The sequence below is a fragment of the Hippoglossus hippoglossus genome, chromosome 11, assembly GCF_009819705.1.
Source record: "Hippoglossus hippoglossus isolate fHipHip1 chromosome 11, fHipHip1.pri, whole genome shotgun sequence".
Lineage (NCBI taxonomy): Eukaryota > Metazoa > Chordata > Actinopteri > Pleuronectiformes > Pleuronectidae > Hippoglossus > Hippoglossus hippoglossus.
In genome coordinates, this window is record NC_047161.1 from 4,718,726 (window position 1) to 4,737,730 (window position 19,005).

Consider the following 19,005-nt stretch of genomic DNA (forward strand, 5'->3'; position numbering starts at 1 on the left):
TGCCATCACAGAAAACCTTTGCCAAGAAGAGAGAGTAATTGGTTTTCAACAATGTTTGGGTACATGTCAAAGTGAACTTCACAACCCGAAAGTCTCAAAGCAGAACACAGCCCAGAGCAGACCTGTCTTCTTCCCATGATGCATCTTGCTGCCTTTATCTGAACGACACACGCACCCGGTCGTCCACATGACATGAAAGAAAATGTGAATAATCAGACGGGACCTTCCTCCATCGCTCGTTACTTTAGTTTTGACGATGACACGTCCGCAGCAGTAGCTTTCAGCGGTGGACAGGGGTCAGCATGGCCACTCTGATTGGTCCACAGCTACCTAGATTGCATTCGCTCCCACACACGCAACAACGACCCTCAGGCGCCCGTGACCCTGTCGCTGGTTCGCTGGTCGTCCTTCCTGTCGGTCGGTACCAACCACAGGACCTGGGGTTTAGGAGACGCTCTGACGTCGTCGTGTAGCCATCGCAGATCCGGTCAGATCGATACACACTCGCTCTCACTTACTGGCTAATGCATCACAAGATAATCAATGTTTTTCACTCTCACCCATCAGTGGGGTTTTTTTTTTTAACGCTGCAGCTGGTGGGTGTTTAAGGCCTGTAAATAATTCAGCAAATTACAACACACACTCACCACTGAGGCCCTGAGGTGTAAGTAAATCAACAAGTGGTGCATTTCCTGTTGGAATGAAACTTCACGTGGTCAGAGGTCGAGGCCAACGATGAGGTTCATGAGGCCAACGACGGAAAATTCAGATTTTTATTAATTAATTTTGATGAAATGTTTTTGATTATGAAGCAAAAAAACACAAAAATGTGAAAATATGCTGCGTCTTTCTATATTTACATGATCCTTTTTATTTTTCATGTATTTATTTTTGCTAAGGCGCCTAAAATTGTGTAACTTAAATTGTGCAGACGACCTTCAAACGTACAAGGCGTATTCACCATCATGTCCTATATTCTAAACATTTATTTATCTATTATTATAATATACAATAAGTGCTGTTTACTTCTTTACATCATCATATATTAAATATATATTTGGATTTCAAACCACTGGTGAAAATCAGACCAATTCTCTCTCTCATAGCATCAAACAGTAAACAGTAAAATAGCTCAATTATTAAATGATGGTAATAACTCTCAGCCCTTCACCCTCGGCCGTGGGCCTCATGTTTCTGCTTTGGCCCTTTACTCACTATAAGATCAAACCTTATCAGAAACTATGCAGTTAAATAACAAAGAAGAAAAACATGATCAATAAAGAATGTAAAAGAAAGAAGGAGAGAGGTGGAAGAGGATTGAAGGAGGCACATGGGGAAGCAGACGACACCTCTGTGAAGACATTAGTGATTCGCAGCCGTGTGTCGAGAGCCCTCTCTCCTTCTTGTCCTCCTCCTCCATCCCTCGCTCCCTGCGCTCTGTGTGAAGATTAAAGTGAGCGGCATAAAGGGGAGAGCGGTCCACCTCTAAGCTAGTGTGAAGGGGAAACTTCCCCGAGTACAAAAGTTCTGCTCTCCGCTCTTTGCCGGAGCGTGCCGCCGCTCAAATCGGCTTTCAGAAATTAATCCCTGCATTATGGAGGGAGTGGAGTAAACAAGCGGAGGACAGGAGACGGTGGGAGGGGGGGGGCGGGGGGGGGGGGGGGAGGCAGAGGTTCCGTAGGTAGAAAGCTTGTGTTCCTCCAGAGAAAAGGAGGAACGTGAAGGCCGTGTGTGTTTCTACATGTGTGTGTTTGTGTGTGTGTGTAGGGAGAGGAAGGATAAGGGGGGGGGGGGGAAACGAGAGGTGACCTGGGGGAGGTGAGGGGAGGAAATGAAGCAGCACGAGCTCGTCCACTCCTCTGGGACTTTCCTGGGAAGAAAAGCATCACAGCCTTTTTTCTGCTGCATGATCTCAAAGCCCCCCCCCCCCCCTCTCACTCTCATCTGTCCAGCTTATTACTGGCTTTGTCTTCCTCGGCTTCATTCAGCCACTTCTTCCCCCCGATGGCAAAGAGTCATTGTGTGTAAATCCCTCTTCCTGCTGCCATCTCTGCCCCCCCCCCCCCCCCCCCCCCTCTTATGCTCTCTTTTTCCCGCTCTAGCTCTCCACTGAGAGGTGCTTGGATAAGGCCTCGGGTTCCGTCCGACCACATCAGAACTTCCCGCTGAGCCCAGATTAAACTCTGAGTGACCGAACGGACAACTTCTCTCTGGTCGACTGCTGCAGAGGCTCCATCTTTCTTTTTGACGGATTTAAACGCCTCCATACTCTCTCAAGACTCCATAAGGGCACTCTCACGCTCTATCTGTAGCTCTACGTGTCCCCTCGACGTATATCCTCCATCTATCCTCCGTCTATCCTCCGTCTATCCTATATGTCTATCGTCGTCCTCGATCTCTCAAGTGTCTCCAAACATGTGCACATCTCTCCCCTGTCTCTGTCGACCTCCAATTTGAACCTTCACAAGGGCACGAGTCCATTCCTGTCAAATACGGGTCATTACTCGTTAGTGTTCTTTCCTCTGCTGCCTAATTAAGATTTATACAGATTGTCAATCAGGTTCGATGCCTCCTCTTAACAACTATCTGTCTTTTACTGTTAAATCCAAAGTCCCTGTCAACGCAGAGTGACACTGAACCCAGTGTTCGACCTCCAGGTGAAGACGGGGGAGAGAAACAGGGATTTTTACAGTCGCATACTGCCACCTGATGGTAAATGTGAAAACTACATTTATTCTAATACTTTATACTATATAATGTAAAGACAACTTACAGATGTTTGGTATCAGAATAACTTGTACTAAGCTGTTCACCTCCAAACTGAACAGATCTATTTACATTTACCTTAGAAGACACTATTAACAGTTGGGATACGACAGGTTAAAATAGTCAGGAGGCAGAACTCAGCACAAATAGAGATTTTATTGAAACCTTAACATTTTCAAAAAGCTTTCAAGGAGATGTCATATTTAAGTGCATTTAATTTTTCTACATTAAGAGCTGTTTGAAAAAGGAACAATGATGAGTATTTCAGATTCTACAGTATAGTTGTTGCTCATTATTTATAATTAAACCTTCTTCATCCCCTGTTTTTCTCAATATTTTATTTAATTCTAAACTTTTTTACTGGATTTTTTTATTTCACTCTTCTCTTCTCGCTGACATCTAACCCATCATATGCCTCTAATTAGTTCTTATTTCTACAAATTAATCATCATAAAATCTCCCTCACTGTGTGAAACCGTCATGTTTCTCCTCCTCACTCCTTCCAGCTCAGACCCAGGGTCTCGGCAACGAAGGAGAAGACGTGCGTCTCCTCCAGGATGGCCTTGACCGTGGGTTTCCCCGCACCGTGCCCGCTGCGGGTGTCCACCCTGACCATCAGAGGCTGGCGCTGCACGGGGCTGCGGCCCACGCCGTGCTGCAGGGCCGCGCAGTACTTCAGCGAGTGCAGGGGCACCACGCGATCATCGTGATCCCCTGTCAGCAGCAGGACAGCAGGGTAGGGGGGGCCAGGGTAAGGTGACTGAGGGAGATTATGAAGAGGGGAGTACCTGAAGAGAGGGGGGGGGAAGACAAGATACAAGATAGATCCACACCTCTAATTCTCTTACTCTTCTGTAGCAGACAGTGGTTGTGCTGGTGTGTGTTTCGTACTTGATGAGCCACTTGAACTGCTCCGGGTCGTCAGCACAGCCGTAGTCGGTGGTCCAGGCGTGGCCGATGGTGAACTTGTGGAACTTGAGCATGTCCATCACCCCGACTTCTGCCACAGCACAGCCGTACAGCTCCGGGCGCTGGTTCACACATGCAGCTGTGCACGTATTTGAAATATGTGAAGATTTAATTGTTATGAACACAGACACATTGTCTTTACTTCACGCTGTGTTAGTGCAGTGATGTGATCAAGCTCTGGTTAACCCTTTAAATCTGGGTGCAACATATATATTACATATAGTATCATTGCCACATTTGAGCCTTTATTGAACGCTTTATTTTATTTATAACAATGTTATTATATTATACAGGTACATCCATTCATCAATGTATACATATGCTTATTATAATGATAATAATTATGTGTGTTGTTCACAGTCTAATGTATTAAACTAGATCGAAGTGGCGGTGGCTGAACTGTTAAACCAGGAAGTAGCAGAGGTATAAATAATACAGGACAGGGTTTCCCCCACATGACAGGTTTCAAAACCTGTCAGTTTCTCCTGCTCTCTCTCTGTCTCTGGCTTTATTACTTGATTCCCCGCTAAATATAAATAGATAAGACACACACACCCACACACACACACACACACAAACACACACACACACACACACACACACACACACACACACACACACACACACACACACACACACACACAGCTGGTCCTGTACTCACCCACCAGCAGCCCTCCGTTAGAGGCCCCGTTGATGGCGATGCGACTGGCGCTGGTGAACTTCTCCTGGATCAGATACTCTGCTGCCCAATGGAAGTCGTCAAAGCAGTTCTGCTTGTTCCCTAAACTTCCAGCTTCAAACACACGGTACAGGAAAAACACAACCTGGAGTTAAATGATGATGATGAAAACTCACATTTAAGTATTTCTAAAGATAAGATAAATCTTTACCACTAACAAAACGTGTCTAAAACACCTGAAATGCTCGACTTGAGGTCAGGGAACAGATTTTATGAGATATTGAAAACCGCAAACTCCACCAAGGTTTCCTGTACTTTCTTCAAGTACCACCAGACTTATTTGGGGACAGAACAGTTTTGCTGTAAGTTAATTTAGACCCTGGTTCCTGCAGAGGTTCCTGGTTCCCAGGGAAATTCCCTGTGGTGGAAACGCAGCTTAACTAACACTCATCCACCTCACTCTCCTCAGTGACTCATGTTTCTGTGTTCAGTCGCCTGGTGCTCGTACCTTTGTGCCAGGTGAGGCCGTACTCCCCCCCCCCTCTGATGTTGGCCACCGCCAGAATCCCCCCCAGGTGTCTCACATACAGCAGGTAAGCAACACTGTAATACAGGGAATACACAGAAGGCAAGAATATAAATAAAAGTACAAGAAAATAATTTTATAATCATATAAATGAAAAGGATTTTGGATGGACCAGTTGAACTTACTTGTAGTACGGTTGTATGGAATGTTCAAATCCTCCGTAACCATAAAGGAAAACAGGATGAGTTCCATCTTTCTTCAGGCCCTTGGCGTGAACCAGGAACATGGGGATCTTGGTTCCATCTTTACTGGGATAAAACACCTGAAAATATATCAGAATCCCAGCTTTTCACAAAATGTTTAACTATATTTCTGTAATCTCGTATTTGTCTATTTCTCTGGTCTGAACTGAAGCTGGAGAATAAACAGGAGGAGATTTACCTGCGTGGTCTGAAAATCCTCCTGCTTGATGCCTTTCACCTCCACCTCCCTGAACACTTTGGGCTCCGGGCTGGAGTCACTCAGGTCACAGTGGTAGATGATACCTGGGAACCACAGGTTACAGAGGTCAGAAGTGTGTGTACGCACTTGAATCAGTGTATTTTAAACATCGATTGTTGATGTAAGACATTTTAAATTATATAACCTGCAGTTACAGTAATATGGGCCATTTTATGCATTTAACATTTGCTCATATTTACTGTTATATCATAAAAGCACTGGGAGTAGTCAACAGATACAGCAGCACAGCACATGCAGCAATAGATGGAGATGTTTTTAAAGCTGAAACGATGAGTCAATCAATATTTTGTATATTATATTTTCTATATTTTCTATTTATGATTGAAGATAATACACTGAATATATTTGGATTTTTGTCAAAACAAGACATTTTAACACTTTTGGGTATTTTCTTAATCTTTTCTGACATTTTATATAAAAAGAAGCTTTAACAAAATACACTTTTGAAACCATTTAAAATAATCAGAGAAGCCTGAACCAGGGAAGTTTGTGTTTTTTTTGCTTAAAAATAAAGATCCAATAGTGCAGATTTTGCAGCATTGCATTAACTTATTGATATGTTGAAGGACAGAGTTACCTGGCGAAGTGAAGGAGGTGAACTTGTAGAAGAATTCCGAGTGCTTCTTCTTGCAGCTCACTCCGGCCACTGTGCCCACGTCCAGCGGCAGGTCCCGGACCAGCCGGGCCGAGGACAACTCGTACACCTGCAGGATGTCCTTCACGTCGTGGAGGTAGTTGACCAGCAGGTGGTGCTGGTTCACACAGGAGACAAAGCCTGCAGAGGGACACAGAGAGGAAGTGGTGAGAAGCGAACATGATGGAGTTTGTTTGTTGTTCTTTGATAGATAGACAGATAGATAGATGGACAGATAGATAGACAGATAGGTAGATATATAGATAGATAGACAGATGGATAGATAGATAGATAGATAGACAGATAGATAGACAGATAGATAGATAGACAGATAGATAGATATATAGATAGATAGACAGATAGATAGACAGATAGATAGATGGACAGATAGATAGACAGATAGATAGATAGATAGATAGATAGACAGATAGATAGATAGATCAACAGTTTGGTGAAGTTAGAATCAACCGTGCAACACAGAGTCAATGCAGGTGCAGACTGTGGATCCTGTGAAACAGCCAGCAGGGGGCAGACTAACACGCTGTCAGTATGATACAATGATGTATGATGACTATTGGTCAGTAGATGGCAGTGGTGCTACAGACGCTGCCTTCTCCTAGTGACTGTATCAAATAACTGACTATAAACAATAAGACTTTATGAAACATTTATAAAAAAAAAAATGTTTTCAAATTCTAATGATTTTCAACAATTGTAATTTCTTCCATAAAAACTTAATTTATATTATTGCCACAATTATTTTCTGCTAAACACAACCCTGCACTAATGAAGAGACAAATAAATAACACATAGTATTTCTACACATATATAATATATTAGTACGGTGTATTAAGGTGTTTATAGCATTTATTGTATTTATACGTCTAGTTTATCGATGCAGTGTTTTTCCATTCATTCAAGTTATTTTCCTCAATTTTTAGTGACGTGCGTTTGCGTGCGTGTGTGTAAACATGGATTTTCAAGGCTGTATGTTTCATTGCTCTCTAGAGACCGTTACCATCATTTGAATGACTCACACCAAAAAAAAGTGCTTATTTGCCGAATATCACTTTCTGTACAGTTCCCTTTGACGAACGTCTACTACCACAAACTCAGAACTTCCCAGTTACTGTGGTCAGACTGTTATTAAAGCATTAGCAACAGAAATTCAGCGAAAGGGTGTTTTGTAAGATTTAAAGGGCTGAATTGTGGAACTGCAGTTCCTTGTATAAACCCTGTACGTGTTTCACACACTCCAGCACATGCCCACAGACATCGTGAAAGTCCCCTGTAGAGAACTTATATTATATAGGAGGACTTCATCTTTTAAAAAGTCCACTGAGTCTCACCCAGGACATCCTTGTCGTGCTGTGGTAGGAGGGTTGTCCAGTGCTGCCTGTCTGGTTTCTGGATGTCTATGTTCATGAGACAGTATCGAGGAGCATCCAAGTTTGAGCGGAAAGTGAAAATGGTTCCCTCGTTGGTCACGTAAGAGAACTGGGCCTCGAAGTCGTCCACGAGTTTCACCCACGGCAGCAGCCCTGGAGGGGACGATGAAGACAATCACACAAAACTCAGTTCTAAAAGATGCATCGGGTGATTTTTGTCCCTATTTACAAAAACATATTTTCACAGAACTCTTACACAGAGCGTTTCAAAATGACTGCTTGTGTAAGACAATGTATTTTACACCAGAAAACTGAATTTTGAAATCCCGTCTGGTGGAGTAATAAGAAGTTAAGTCACTGGCATTAGCATCAATTCCTCTTGTGCTGATGCAGCAAAGTTGTTTGGCGCTACAGAGATTTCAAGTTATTTAAAAGCTGGCAGGGGTTTGATACAAGGAAGTGTTTCTATTTAATTAAATCAGTCGCGGCAGGCACAACCTACCTCGAGTGACACATCACGGGAATGCACTGCTCAATCTGAAAGTACCTGTGGTAAGAGGACTTCTGCCTACTGCAGACGGTAAAATCACACTGGACGTTTTGACAGAAGTATTTCTCCTGGGGCTGCTGATGACAGCATTGACAGGTCGATGTGTTTGTGAGAGAGATGAATTATAGACGTTCCAGCAAATCAACCAGCAAACTGGGTCACTTAGCATATGCATGATTGTGTAAAATCAAATCATCATCATTTTACCTGGGTACAGAACAAAAAGGCTGAAGCAGACCTCGAGTTTCTTTCTGTTCAAGTGATCCTACATTTCGAGTTGTGTTTGTGGAACGTGTTGTGGCTCAGATCACACAACACGTGAGGTCGGACACAGAAACACTGACCTGTGATGCCGTTGGGGAGCTGCTGCAGGTCACAGTACCACAGCTGGTTCACCGGCTCGCAGCCTTCAGTGATGGACATGACGGCGTATCTGCCATCGTCTGATACCTGGTAGGAGGAAGGAAAGAGCAGTTATGTCAATGTAGTCGTTGCTGTAACAAGTTTTAAACTGATTATAGGACCGTCAGACGCTTTCTTCCCAACCAGGTCACCGAATCTTTTGAAATATCAAAGAGATGAGAGACAATGTTGGCTCCAGCCTCACTAGGTGGCACGTTAGACCAAAGAAATATCCCTAATACAACGTATGCCATCTGAGTCTGAGGAGCCAATCCTGACGTTCCACCCAGTTTATTGATTTAACGTGGAGGCAGGGTTTATACCTACACTGGCCACCAGGGGGGCGATCGAGAGGCATTTGCGGAGCTGACATTACGTCCATCTTTATAAACAGTCTACGCTTCAGACTTACGGTTAATGAGCTGTGCCACTTTGGATTCTCAGGGAACTCTGCCACCAAAACGTCCTCTGACTGTTTGGTGCCGATAACGTGGTAGAAGAGCTTCTGATTGATGTTGCTGGTGGTTTCGGTGCCTTTAGTCAAAACACAGAGTGGTTATACGTCTTGAATGAATGTTTATTCGACAGACATTTGCATTGAATTGTCGTAGCGGTGCTTGTGTGCACGGCGTTTCTTCCTCACCGTCTGATTTGCCGTCCTGACGCAGGTAGCAGTTGTAAAAGACGCCCTTTGCATCGTGAGTCCAGGCCAGGCAGCTGAATTTCACCCTCTCCAGCACGTCGGGCAGTTGGCTGAGGTCATCAGCCTTCATGAAACTTACCGTCACCCAGTCCGAGCCACTGCTGCTCAAACCGTACGCAAAGTACTCACACTCCTCCGACAGGCGACCCACTGGGCGGAGAGAGGGGCGAGAGAACAGAAGGAAGTCATTAGCTTTCTGTAAAACTTTTCTCTATTCATCTGAGTGGGTTTGGACTAAACAAGAGTTGCTCTGCAGTTGGTCTCACTCTTCAGTGCCACCGTGCCGTCTTCAGAGAGTTTATTCGGGTCAAAGAAGACGGTGGCAGGTGCATCCAGAGAGTCCTGCACGTACAGCACGTCCTGGTTCTGGAGGCCTTTGTTATGAAAGTAGAAATACCTGAAAATAAAAGAGGAAATAAAATGTAGTCGCTTTTTGTTTAGCCTGTGCTATGGCTGCACTTTAAATTTCCACCCGTACCTCTTCCCTCTTTTGTAAGGGCAGCTGTATTTGGGGTAGTCGTAGAGCTCAGTGAGGCGCTGGTGGAACTGAGGCCGGACAGCGCACTGCTCCAGGTACGGCATCGTCAGTTCGTTCTGCTCCTCCACAAAGGCCTGAGATACCAAGGACGAGGAAAGGATGAGATTTAAAGTAGTTTGGTTAAAGGTTCAGTGTGTAGATTTTAGTGACATCTGGTGGTGAAGTTGCATGTTGCAGCTGAATACCCCTCACCTCACCCTCCCCTTCCAAACACGAAATAGAGTTGTTAGTTGTCATAAAAACTCAAAAGGTGTTTAGTTTGTCCAGTTTGGGCTACTGTAAAAAAACATGGCGGCCTCCGTAGAGAGGAGCCGCTCCTGATGTAAATATGAAGCATTTAAATATAAAGGGCTCATTCTAGTGTAAAGAAACAACAATTTGTACAATTTAGATATAACACACAAGTTAAACATTACTAGTATTTTATATTAAATCCTGCCAATAGATCCCTTTCACCTAAATCTTACACACTGAACCTTTAAAACACAGGTTCAGGTTCAATGAGAGGAAAAGTGGCTGAACTCATGATTTGTATTCACAGTGAATAATAATAGTTCCCTTTTATTATCTAGCAAATCTTATCTCAATGCCAGGGACAGGATGGAAACTCCTGAGGAAAGAAAAGCATAAAAAGTTCTAGTCTCAAACGTTCCCGACGAGGCCTGAAGAAAACAGGTCGACCACGTGTGAGATCAAACATTCCTCAGGTTTCACAAACACAACAGAATCAATCGTTATGGATTGTTGTGAACTTAACTCTAAATACTTATACTTGAAAACACATATACAACCTAAATGTCAACTGAGAAATTCATTTTTTAATGTGAAATATCAACATAAAAACTTTTCATATTACATATCCACCATTGATGAATCGGTGGAGCTCTAACACACGGTATCAGAAGGTGGTAAAAGTTGAGGAATGACACGTTTCCTGCAGGAGCTCATGGCACACCAGAGCGTACCATTGTCTCTGCACTGTCAGGGTCTTCCAGCCAAGCGTATGGGTCACAGATCTTAGTTCCATGGTATTCATCCACCTGTTAATCAGAAGTTAAACAACTTGTTAGAAAGAACTCTACCTCCTTCTTTGGAACTGACACACATCAGCACATCAAACTGCCAAGTGTTTGATTGGCCATTGCGTACAATGTCCTTTATTCAAAAATTTACTGATAAGATTTGTTGGCATGTTCTCTCAGCACATGCATCTAGTGAAACTGGTATGGTTTTCTGCAGAAATTCTCCAAAGCCACAGAACAGATTTCCATGGAATCCTGTGGAAGGCTTGGGCAGGAGCCAACGAGGAACATGGAGCAACAGGTAGATCTTGTTCTGTAAAGATTTACAAACTAACACTTGCTTGAGAACTATCTGCAAGTAGTTAAAAAAAAGAAATTCTCATTTTGAGACATTTCCCCTTTGTTGTGTGATGTAATTTTGTATTAATTTTTTTAAATAGTAAGTTGAATTGGTTATATTTGGGGTTTGGACTTTTAATGTTTGCTTGTGGAAACTAAATTGTAACGTATATTTGTGCAGTATTGTCAAACATTTTAAAGGGTTAAACTGTTGAGAAATCAAATTGCAGGTTATTTAATAATAATAAAATCATCCTTAGCGGTTTAAACATCCTCTAAATTCAACTCAATGCCTTTGTTGTCACTGTCACTGCACAGCTCACAGTGAAATCCAGTGTTCCAGTGGAACAGATAGACACGTGACAGTCTAATACATAGTAATCAAATATTACACAGTAAGGATATTATTCATGCATGAGATGTGCAATTGTAAAGTGGTAGTTTTTCAGAAAAAGCACACACTACATGAGCTTGTCATTTTAGAGCTGAAGCAGTCAAGAGAAATGAATGAGCTTCACACAGATGTTGTTGCTGCGGTTACACCACAGCTGCAGGAGAAATGCAACACACGTTCAGGTCTAAACTTTTGAATAACTTTTTCACATGTTAAGTTTAAACTTTTGTTTTTGTTTCCTTCAGTCTCCCTTTTGCTTCTCCACTCCGCCTCCACCCGCATGACTCTCTCTCTCTCCCCCCCCCCCTCCCTCCCCCCTCTCTCTTCCTGCTCTTGTGAGAACTGCACCAACAACAGACAGAAACCCGCAGCGGGATCACACACTGACCTTCTCCTCTTCTCTTCGGGCGGACGGATACTTTAAAGCCATTTTCCTGAATACAACTCAACTGTGTCTCTTCTCAGTTTGATCTTTATTCGGACGCTCTGGACGACGCGACTCAATGCGGCCGCGAAGTGAAAGTGAAAGCTACACACACACACACACACACACACACACACACACACACACACTCAACAGTGGTGTTTTGTTCTGCACACAGGAAATGATGTGGCAGCTACGCGCACGGCGGCCAGTGTACGTGACCTCGCGCCCGTACGTGCACCAGAAGTCGTTTTGCACAACTTAAAACATCCCCGCAGTAAAACACGACAGCTGACAGCACGTAGTACGTGTCCAATCGTGCGTAACCTCGACTTCCACTGAACTTTGCTTCTGTCAATCCCAGAATCCACCCTGAGCTGTGAACCTCGCAGTGGAAACGAAAGAAAAAGAAAGTAAAGAAAGAAGCGAGGGGACTTTCTGCATTGATTAACCTGCAGACGTGCAAGAACAGTGCTGCACCAGGATGGGTTATATAAGTGTGTGTGTGTTTTATTTGTATCCCTCAACCATTATGACGATTGCTCGGTTGTCTTGTTATGCACATAGCATGAGTGCACTTCTTTTAATTTGTGCTTTTGAAAGTGTTTGTGTTATGAATCGTGGCTGCGTGGGGAATCGAAGCCGTGGATCCCAGACTGCGCTAGTATCTGGAAAGTGGACAATCCACTCGACCCCCCTGAGCCACAGCCCTGGCTCTGAGTAGAGCACATGTACCTCCACCAAGGTCCAAAAGTTCTCCTGAATTCAGTCAAATTGCACCAAATTACATTTTCTGATTAAAAGATTAATCATTTCATCTACAAGATATCGAAATATGATCATGTAAAACAGAGAAAATTAGTGAATCAGTTAAGTTTTTGACTCTGTTGACTTTTTTAATCAACTAAATAGTTGATAAGTTTTAGTGGATTGATCAATCAGCTATAAAACGTTCACAGAAAGGTTTCGCTTTTTATTCCTCAGTAAAAACAGAAGTAGTTAAAAAGTGATATGATCTTTTCCACTTTTGTTTTCTCCCTGTGCAGCAGCACTTCTGAGAGTAAATGAACTTACTACGAAAAATGCAGTCATGTGATAATAAAAACTCAGGCCTTGCATGTGTAAGCAGCGCATTGTGTTGCACTGAGTTGCATCGTACGGCTTCATTCAACAGGTTAACACAACATCGGCAATCGAACACTAACATTGCATGCATCCTCTTTCATTTACATCAGTACATGCAAGACAATGAATTTCCCCCGAAGTGAGTGTTTTTTTTTTACTGCAGATGAATTATACTTCATGCACGGACCTGAGGCACCGGTCCTCTCGGTCTAATGTGGTGCAGACACACTCACAGAGAGAGATAGAGAGAGAAAGAAGAAAAACAGAGTTTCAGACGTGTAATCTGTCTAATCCACAAAGCTGTGAAAACGACTGGGGAGCAAAAGGGGGAGGAAAGGAGGGAAAGATGGAGGACAGGGAGTTAGAAAGAGGGCTAATTTCCAACTAATTTAGCTAAGGTGATTAAGTGAGACCGGCTTGATGAGAAAATAAGCTGTTAGAAGGCCTCTGACCTTGTTTCAGTGTATTTACCTCTCGGCGCTCACACTTCACATGAGGCACGAGACACAATAAGATGAAAACAAAACCAAAGAAGTTTTGTGTTTCAATTAAAAAGTAAGAAAATACAAGAAATTATCAGCTCGCTTTACTCTTGCTTTATTAAAATTGTGCTGAGTTTTTAAAACTTCCTGAAACTTCTTCTCCTTTTCTCAAAGCAGTTGAAACAAACAAACCCCTGAATTCAAGCTACACTCGCTAAACATTTTACTTGTTCTGCAAAAATCAAACAGTTGATTCAAAACTATTTTATCTTTCCCGAAAAACCAAACACTTCACTACAATAAATACTAAACACTGTACTCGGGGCAAAGCAGGAAAAAAAAACCTAACCCTAACCCTAACCCTTTATTTACTTGTAACAATAATGTTGGAAAGTGTTTTTTAAAATGCTGATAGTATCACATATATATTTGGTAAAGATATCTGCCTCATAACATGATCAATTCTGATCAAATCAATTATATTTGTTGTTTATTTATGACGTGAGTAAACCTTTCTTCTCTTCTGCAGATGAAACTACAGTTGCATGTTAATAAACTTGCACATGATCTAATTTACGTTCTGGAATAACCCAGGAACACTGATTCTAAAAGGACAACACTTGGTTTTACAGTAGCCCTCATAACTCGGTGATGAATCATGGCTGTGGTGATTACTTAACAACTGTACGGCAACAAGTGCTGTAATTGGCAGTAAAGTCTCCGGTGGATCCCTAATCTTTGGGGCTGTTGGGGATGAAAGTGGACCAGGCCACGCCACAGACAGATGGGCTGGTGTGTAGCAGATATCTTTGGGGCCCCAGACGTCCTGAACCATCGCTGAGCCAGTGGCCCGACTATAGGCCGGCAGCACGGCTTTGGCCCGGGCCCTGCGTGGCGTGCTGTGCAGATGGGCCCTAATTGGCTGGAGAGGGACCCAGGTAGTTTGCCAATCTGTGAAGACAGAGAGATTAGATTAGATATGTCAGATTACGGCAGAGCAGAGTCAGACGGTTTTCAGCGACTGCAGAGACGCTCCAGACTCACCCACTGAGTGAAGGAGGAAGAGGAGGAGAGGAAGAGGAGAGGAGAGGAAGAGGAAGAGGAGGAGAGGTAGAGGAGGAGAGGGGGCAGGGACTGAGCTGTTAAAGGAAAAGAGATGGGGTGATGAAACAGTGTGAATTTGAGGAAAGCAGGAGGATGAAATAAAATGTTGTAATAATTTATATAAACCGTATAATTTAGAGGTGTTGAAATAAATGGGAAATCTCATATTTGAAAGATTTATATAATTTTGTAAAACTGACAAAGATACACATTTCTGACCATTGCAAATTAAAAAAGGTAAAAACATTAAAATAAAATACATGCCCGTGTATGTAAACACACATATAAACACACACACACACCCAAGTGAACAACATAACCACCCCCCCGCCACCCGGGCCCCCCGCTCCCGAACAGATGGTGCCGCCACTGAAACAGATAATCCGTTATTGTTCTGGATATTTTGATTATGGTCATTTCAAAATCATACACAAATCACCACGTAACCTCGGCCTGATCCTGGACTTACCGCTGCTCCGAAGCTAATATGGTCGGCTCGGGGCCCGGAGCCGTATTGTAATATAACTGAGAGTGCTATTCCATGAGCTCCTCATTATAGAAATTGACGATGTACAGATTTGTTCTGTGTGGAGAGCATAAAGAGCGGCTTTGGGGAGATTTGAAGAAGGTGTTTACAATCGCTGCTGCTGCTGCTGCTTTCCAGATCTAATCCACGGACGCACAAGATGTTTTTCTTTTTTTCTCCATTGTAGAATTATATACTTCATTCTAGGTATTATTGCCTATTTGTTGATTTTGTTTGATTGATATGATTCATTAATTTCCCTGGTACAATTGTTCTTTTTTAAATTCTCATCGTAATCTCAGTAAAAGAAACATATTTGAATGTAAAATGATATTTATGTCTGTTTTCTAAAATGGACAAACTCCACCCTTAATAATAATTAAAATAAAAAACACAGTGCGACCTTAATTTTAGTAATAATCGATAAAGGCCATAGTGGTGGTTGCAGCCTGATGCCAAGTATTGATCTGTGGTTAATGTTTTTGTTCTGCGCCACGCATGATGCCCCCGGGACAATAAAAGACCAGTGAGATTAAGACAATTAGGGAGTTGATTGTTATCCAAAAGACGAGAAGAAGAAGAAGAAGATTAAATGAGGAGATTTGGGTCAAAGTGGTGATGTCCAGAGGAGGAGGAGGAGGAGGAGGGGGCGGGGTAAAAGGAGGAGGGCGAAGAAAAGGTGGGAGGAGGAGGAGGAGGAAGGAGGAGGAGGAAGGAGGATTGGGGTCAGAGAAACTGATCGCTGTTGTTACGGGAGGTGGCCGCGGCCTGGTGAAGAGAGTGATGGAAGCAGGGCCTGATTCCTGGCAGGTTGGATTAACCCACAGAGTGAGGTGGGGTGGCACCTTACCGTACTTCACCTGATTTCCACAATGGGCACGCCTGTCTGGGGATTTTCCTGATCCGTCTAGACTTCTGAATCAGCACTGGCTGCGGTGGTGTTTTTCTTTTCTGCCTTCTCTCTTCTCTCTCTCTCTCTCTCTCTCTCTCTCTCTCTCTCTCTCTCTCTCTCACTCATCCCCCCTCCTCTATTCTCCTGGCCAGCCTAATTAGCAGACATTTTTATTGATCCACTGGATTTGGTGCTGAAATCCCCTTCTCTGTCTGCCAGACAGATCTGGGCTATCTCCTTAGCCGGTGGTCTGTGAGATTGGCGAAGGGGGTGGGGGTGTGGGGGTGGTGGCACACGGGCCCACCTGTTGACCACAAGCCAAAAGCGTGCAGACTTTCTTATTCCTATATTCTCCCCCATCACATCATCTTTAAGTCTCCCAGTAGCTCCTGCAGCCCCTCGGTATCCCCCTCACCCTGTTTCCTATTGGTCCCCATGTGATCAGGGCCTGCGAGTTACTAATCGTTGCAGGGGAGGACCGGAGTTAGCGATAATTGGTGTTTTAGGCTCGTAGACTCTCATTAGTTCAGGAAGTATAGGAGATAAACGCCCTGTGATAATTAAGTGGTATAGGGAAGGATTAAGGAAGCATTATAAACTGCAAATTAGCCGCCACACACCAGCTAATAAACCAACATCTGTTAACGCTTGTTGCTTTTGAAGACGACAGATTACACCTGCAGGAAAACACAACAACATATTAAATTTCTAACTCTTTTACAGAGGCAGAAACAAACAGACAGGTTATTATTATTATTATTATTATTATAATTATTGTATTTCTAATCTGCAGTTCAGAGTGTATTGAAATACGGGATCATTAAGTGTCAATCGTGGAAAGAAACAGACTAAACAGATCTGATCTGAAAACATTAAACAAAGAGGACCCTGCATCTGATCATGCAGCTCAACACATCTTTTATAATTTCGTTATTTTATGGGATTACTTGCTCATCAGATTAATTTATATTCTTATTGTTAGAATGTATTGTGACTTGTTTAGATTAGAAACTCTCATCAGGGACAGTGATTGCAAGTTAGCCTTGGCTTGAAATCCTACTTGCAGGACATGTATATCAAGTATCAAGTACATGTGTATCAACTTCCTGCAAACCGCGTTACATAAAAGTACCGGTTATGTAATATTATTCATATTAATATGTCAGTCTCTGCCAGGTCTCCAGAATAAGTACTTTTATTTTTAATACTTAAGTACATTTAGACAATATTTACAATGTGTGTTTAAGTTCTGTTGAACTGACAATGTGTGTCCTGCTCGTTATATTATTTTACAGGTCAGACCAGCTTTTGCTCTCTAACAGAAATTGCAACATCCTGCAGGTTAAACACATTGTGGAACTTTAATTTCTCAACTTGCAACTGAAACTCCAACACTGTTTATTTGAAATATTGTGGGAGTGATATTGTTTGTACTTGACTCAAGTCTGACACATATTTTTGAAGTTGCAATCTAATGTCAGGTGAAGCACAATCCTGCTAACATCCCCATCCGGAGCATTGCTGCTGCTGCTGCTGCTGCTGCCGCTGCTGCCGCTGCTGCACCGTCCGTGTGTTCCTCTTCAGCTGCTGCTAACGGATGCTCTCTATAGGTGTGAACATTCACATGTCTAAACTAAGAGAATCACAGCATCACCTTTGAGATACATCTCAGATACCATTTCTGATTAAGCAACAAATAACTCTAATATGTAGCGAGGAGGTATAAGAGCTTGTTTATTGGAAAAAGCAGAAGAGGAGAGAAGAGTTGTCGGTTACAGAATCAATTCTTAGAAAATAAAATGGTCACAAATGTTCTTGGCAGTGACGTTGACTGGACACTGGGCCCATACAAGAATAGAATCAATTTCCATTTATTAGTATTAGCATTAGCAACGTGCAATGAGTTAAACTGCAGTGTAGATTGCATTTAGCGTGCACGTTGGGATATCAACATGCACATTTTATTAAGCCAGAGGACTGATTAAAGGTAAAATGATAAATAAAAGAAACAGGTTATTTAAATACTATAATAATCTGCTCTTAGATGAAATTAGAAGTGTGTACAAGCTTATTTGGTTCTAAGTTGCAATCTGCACGGCAAACAGACTGAGGATGATGATGATGATGTTGCAGAAAAGGATGTCTGCTTCCTCCTTCATCGCGTGCAACTCGGAGAAGGTGTGAAAATGACTGGTTGTAGTTATTCTGGTCCGTCACTTTCAGAGTCTGAGAAAGTTTGACTTCTGCTCCACCGGTGACCAAAGTGTGAGCTCTCCGACTGTGTTAAACTTTACAGGGATGAAAGATAAAGATTTGTATCATCTCTTCTGCAGTTAGTGACTGTGTAGTTGCTCGGAGGCTCAGGCAAGTGAGTCATGCGTGTTTACAGCGAATGCATTGCAGATATTCGGCGTCGTATTTCATTGCAGCTTCGAGTTATCGATGGGCTGCTGTGCAAAAATGCAGAAGCACAAAGACACAATAAGTTCATGTCAGCAACTTCATTTGCAGCAACGATGAAGCAAAGATGATCAGCTAATAATTGTACAAATTTGGCTTAAGGATGAATATATATTGTATATTTGTACCTTTATGCTACAGTGTCTTTATCATGGTGAGTAGTTTATGGTCACAAATATTGGATGTTTTTGCATTTTGAGTAGTGTTGTGCTCACCAGTGTCTTTGCATTTATTTGCATTGACGTTATAATAATTTATTGGTTAAGTTTTAACATAAATCCTCGGCTTTTTCTCCTTCTACCTATATTTGCTTGGCCCTTTAAAGACTGTCCAAAGACTCACGGCTGAGACACACTTGACACTAATCTTCAAACAGATGGAGAAAAAGAGGATTTAAGTTGTTTTTTTTATATCCTCCATATACATGTATATAAAGAAAAACACTTAGGTCACCGTAGTTGTCTTCTTTCATGTATTGACACAATACATCAAGATTAACTCTGTGCCTTTGTGTTTCAGATCACACCTGGATTATATATGTTGACTCCCTTTGACCTTTA

The 19,005-nt window shown here is 42.6% G+C and overlaps 3 protein-coding genes across 3 annotated transcripts in view; 2 read left to right on the plus strand and 1 right to left on the minus strand.

The window, feature by feature from the left end:
* LOC117770076 (ephrin type-A receptor 7-like) overlaps positions 1 to 6,442 on the plus strand; it is a 146,669-nt gene extending 140,227 nt beyond the window's left edge. Inside the window, exon 21 of the mRNA XM_034599121.1 lies at positions 6,432 to 6,442. The gene's annotated coding sequence lies outside the window, so the exon portion shown is untranslated. The remainder of the gene's footprint in view (positions 1 to 6,431) is intronic.
* LOC117770083 (double-strand-break repair protein rad21 homolog A-like) overlaps positions 1 to 19,005 on the plus strand; it is a 951,093-nt gene that overhangs the window by 252,943 nt on the left and 679,145 nt on the right. The gene's annotated exons all lie outside the window — the stretch shown is intronic.
* Positions 2,946 to 12,039, minus strand: LOC117770082 (prolyl endopeptidase-like). The gene is made up of 15 exons (XM_034599130.1): positions 11,821 to 12,039; positions 10,643 to 10,717; positions 9,618 to 9,751; positions 9,406 to 9,536; positions 9,080 to 9,289; positions 8,849 to 8,970; positions 8,379 to 8,484; positions 7,446 to 7,637; positions 6,040 to 6,237; positions 5,382 to 5,485; positions 5,126 to 5,262; positions 4,923 to 5,017; positions 4,397 to 4,528; positions 3,658 to 3,814; positions 2,946 to 3,554 (listed from the first exon to the last, which is right to left on the minus strand). Exons 1-15 carry the CDS (start codon positions 11,860 to 11,862, stop codon positions 3,260 to 3,262), a joined length of 2,130 nt encoding a protein of 709 aa, XP_034455021.1. The 5' UTR covers positions 11,863 to 12,039; the 3' UTR covers positions 2,946 to 3,259.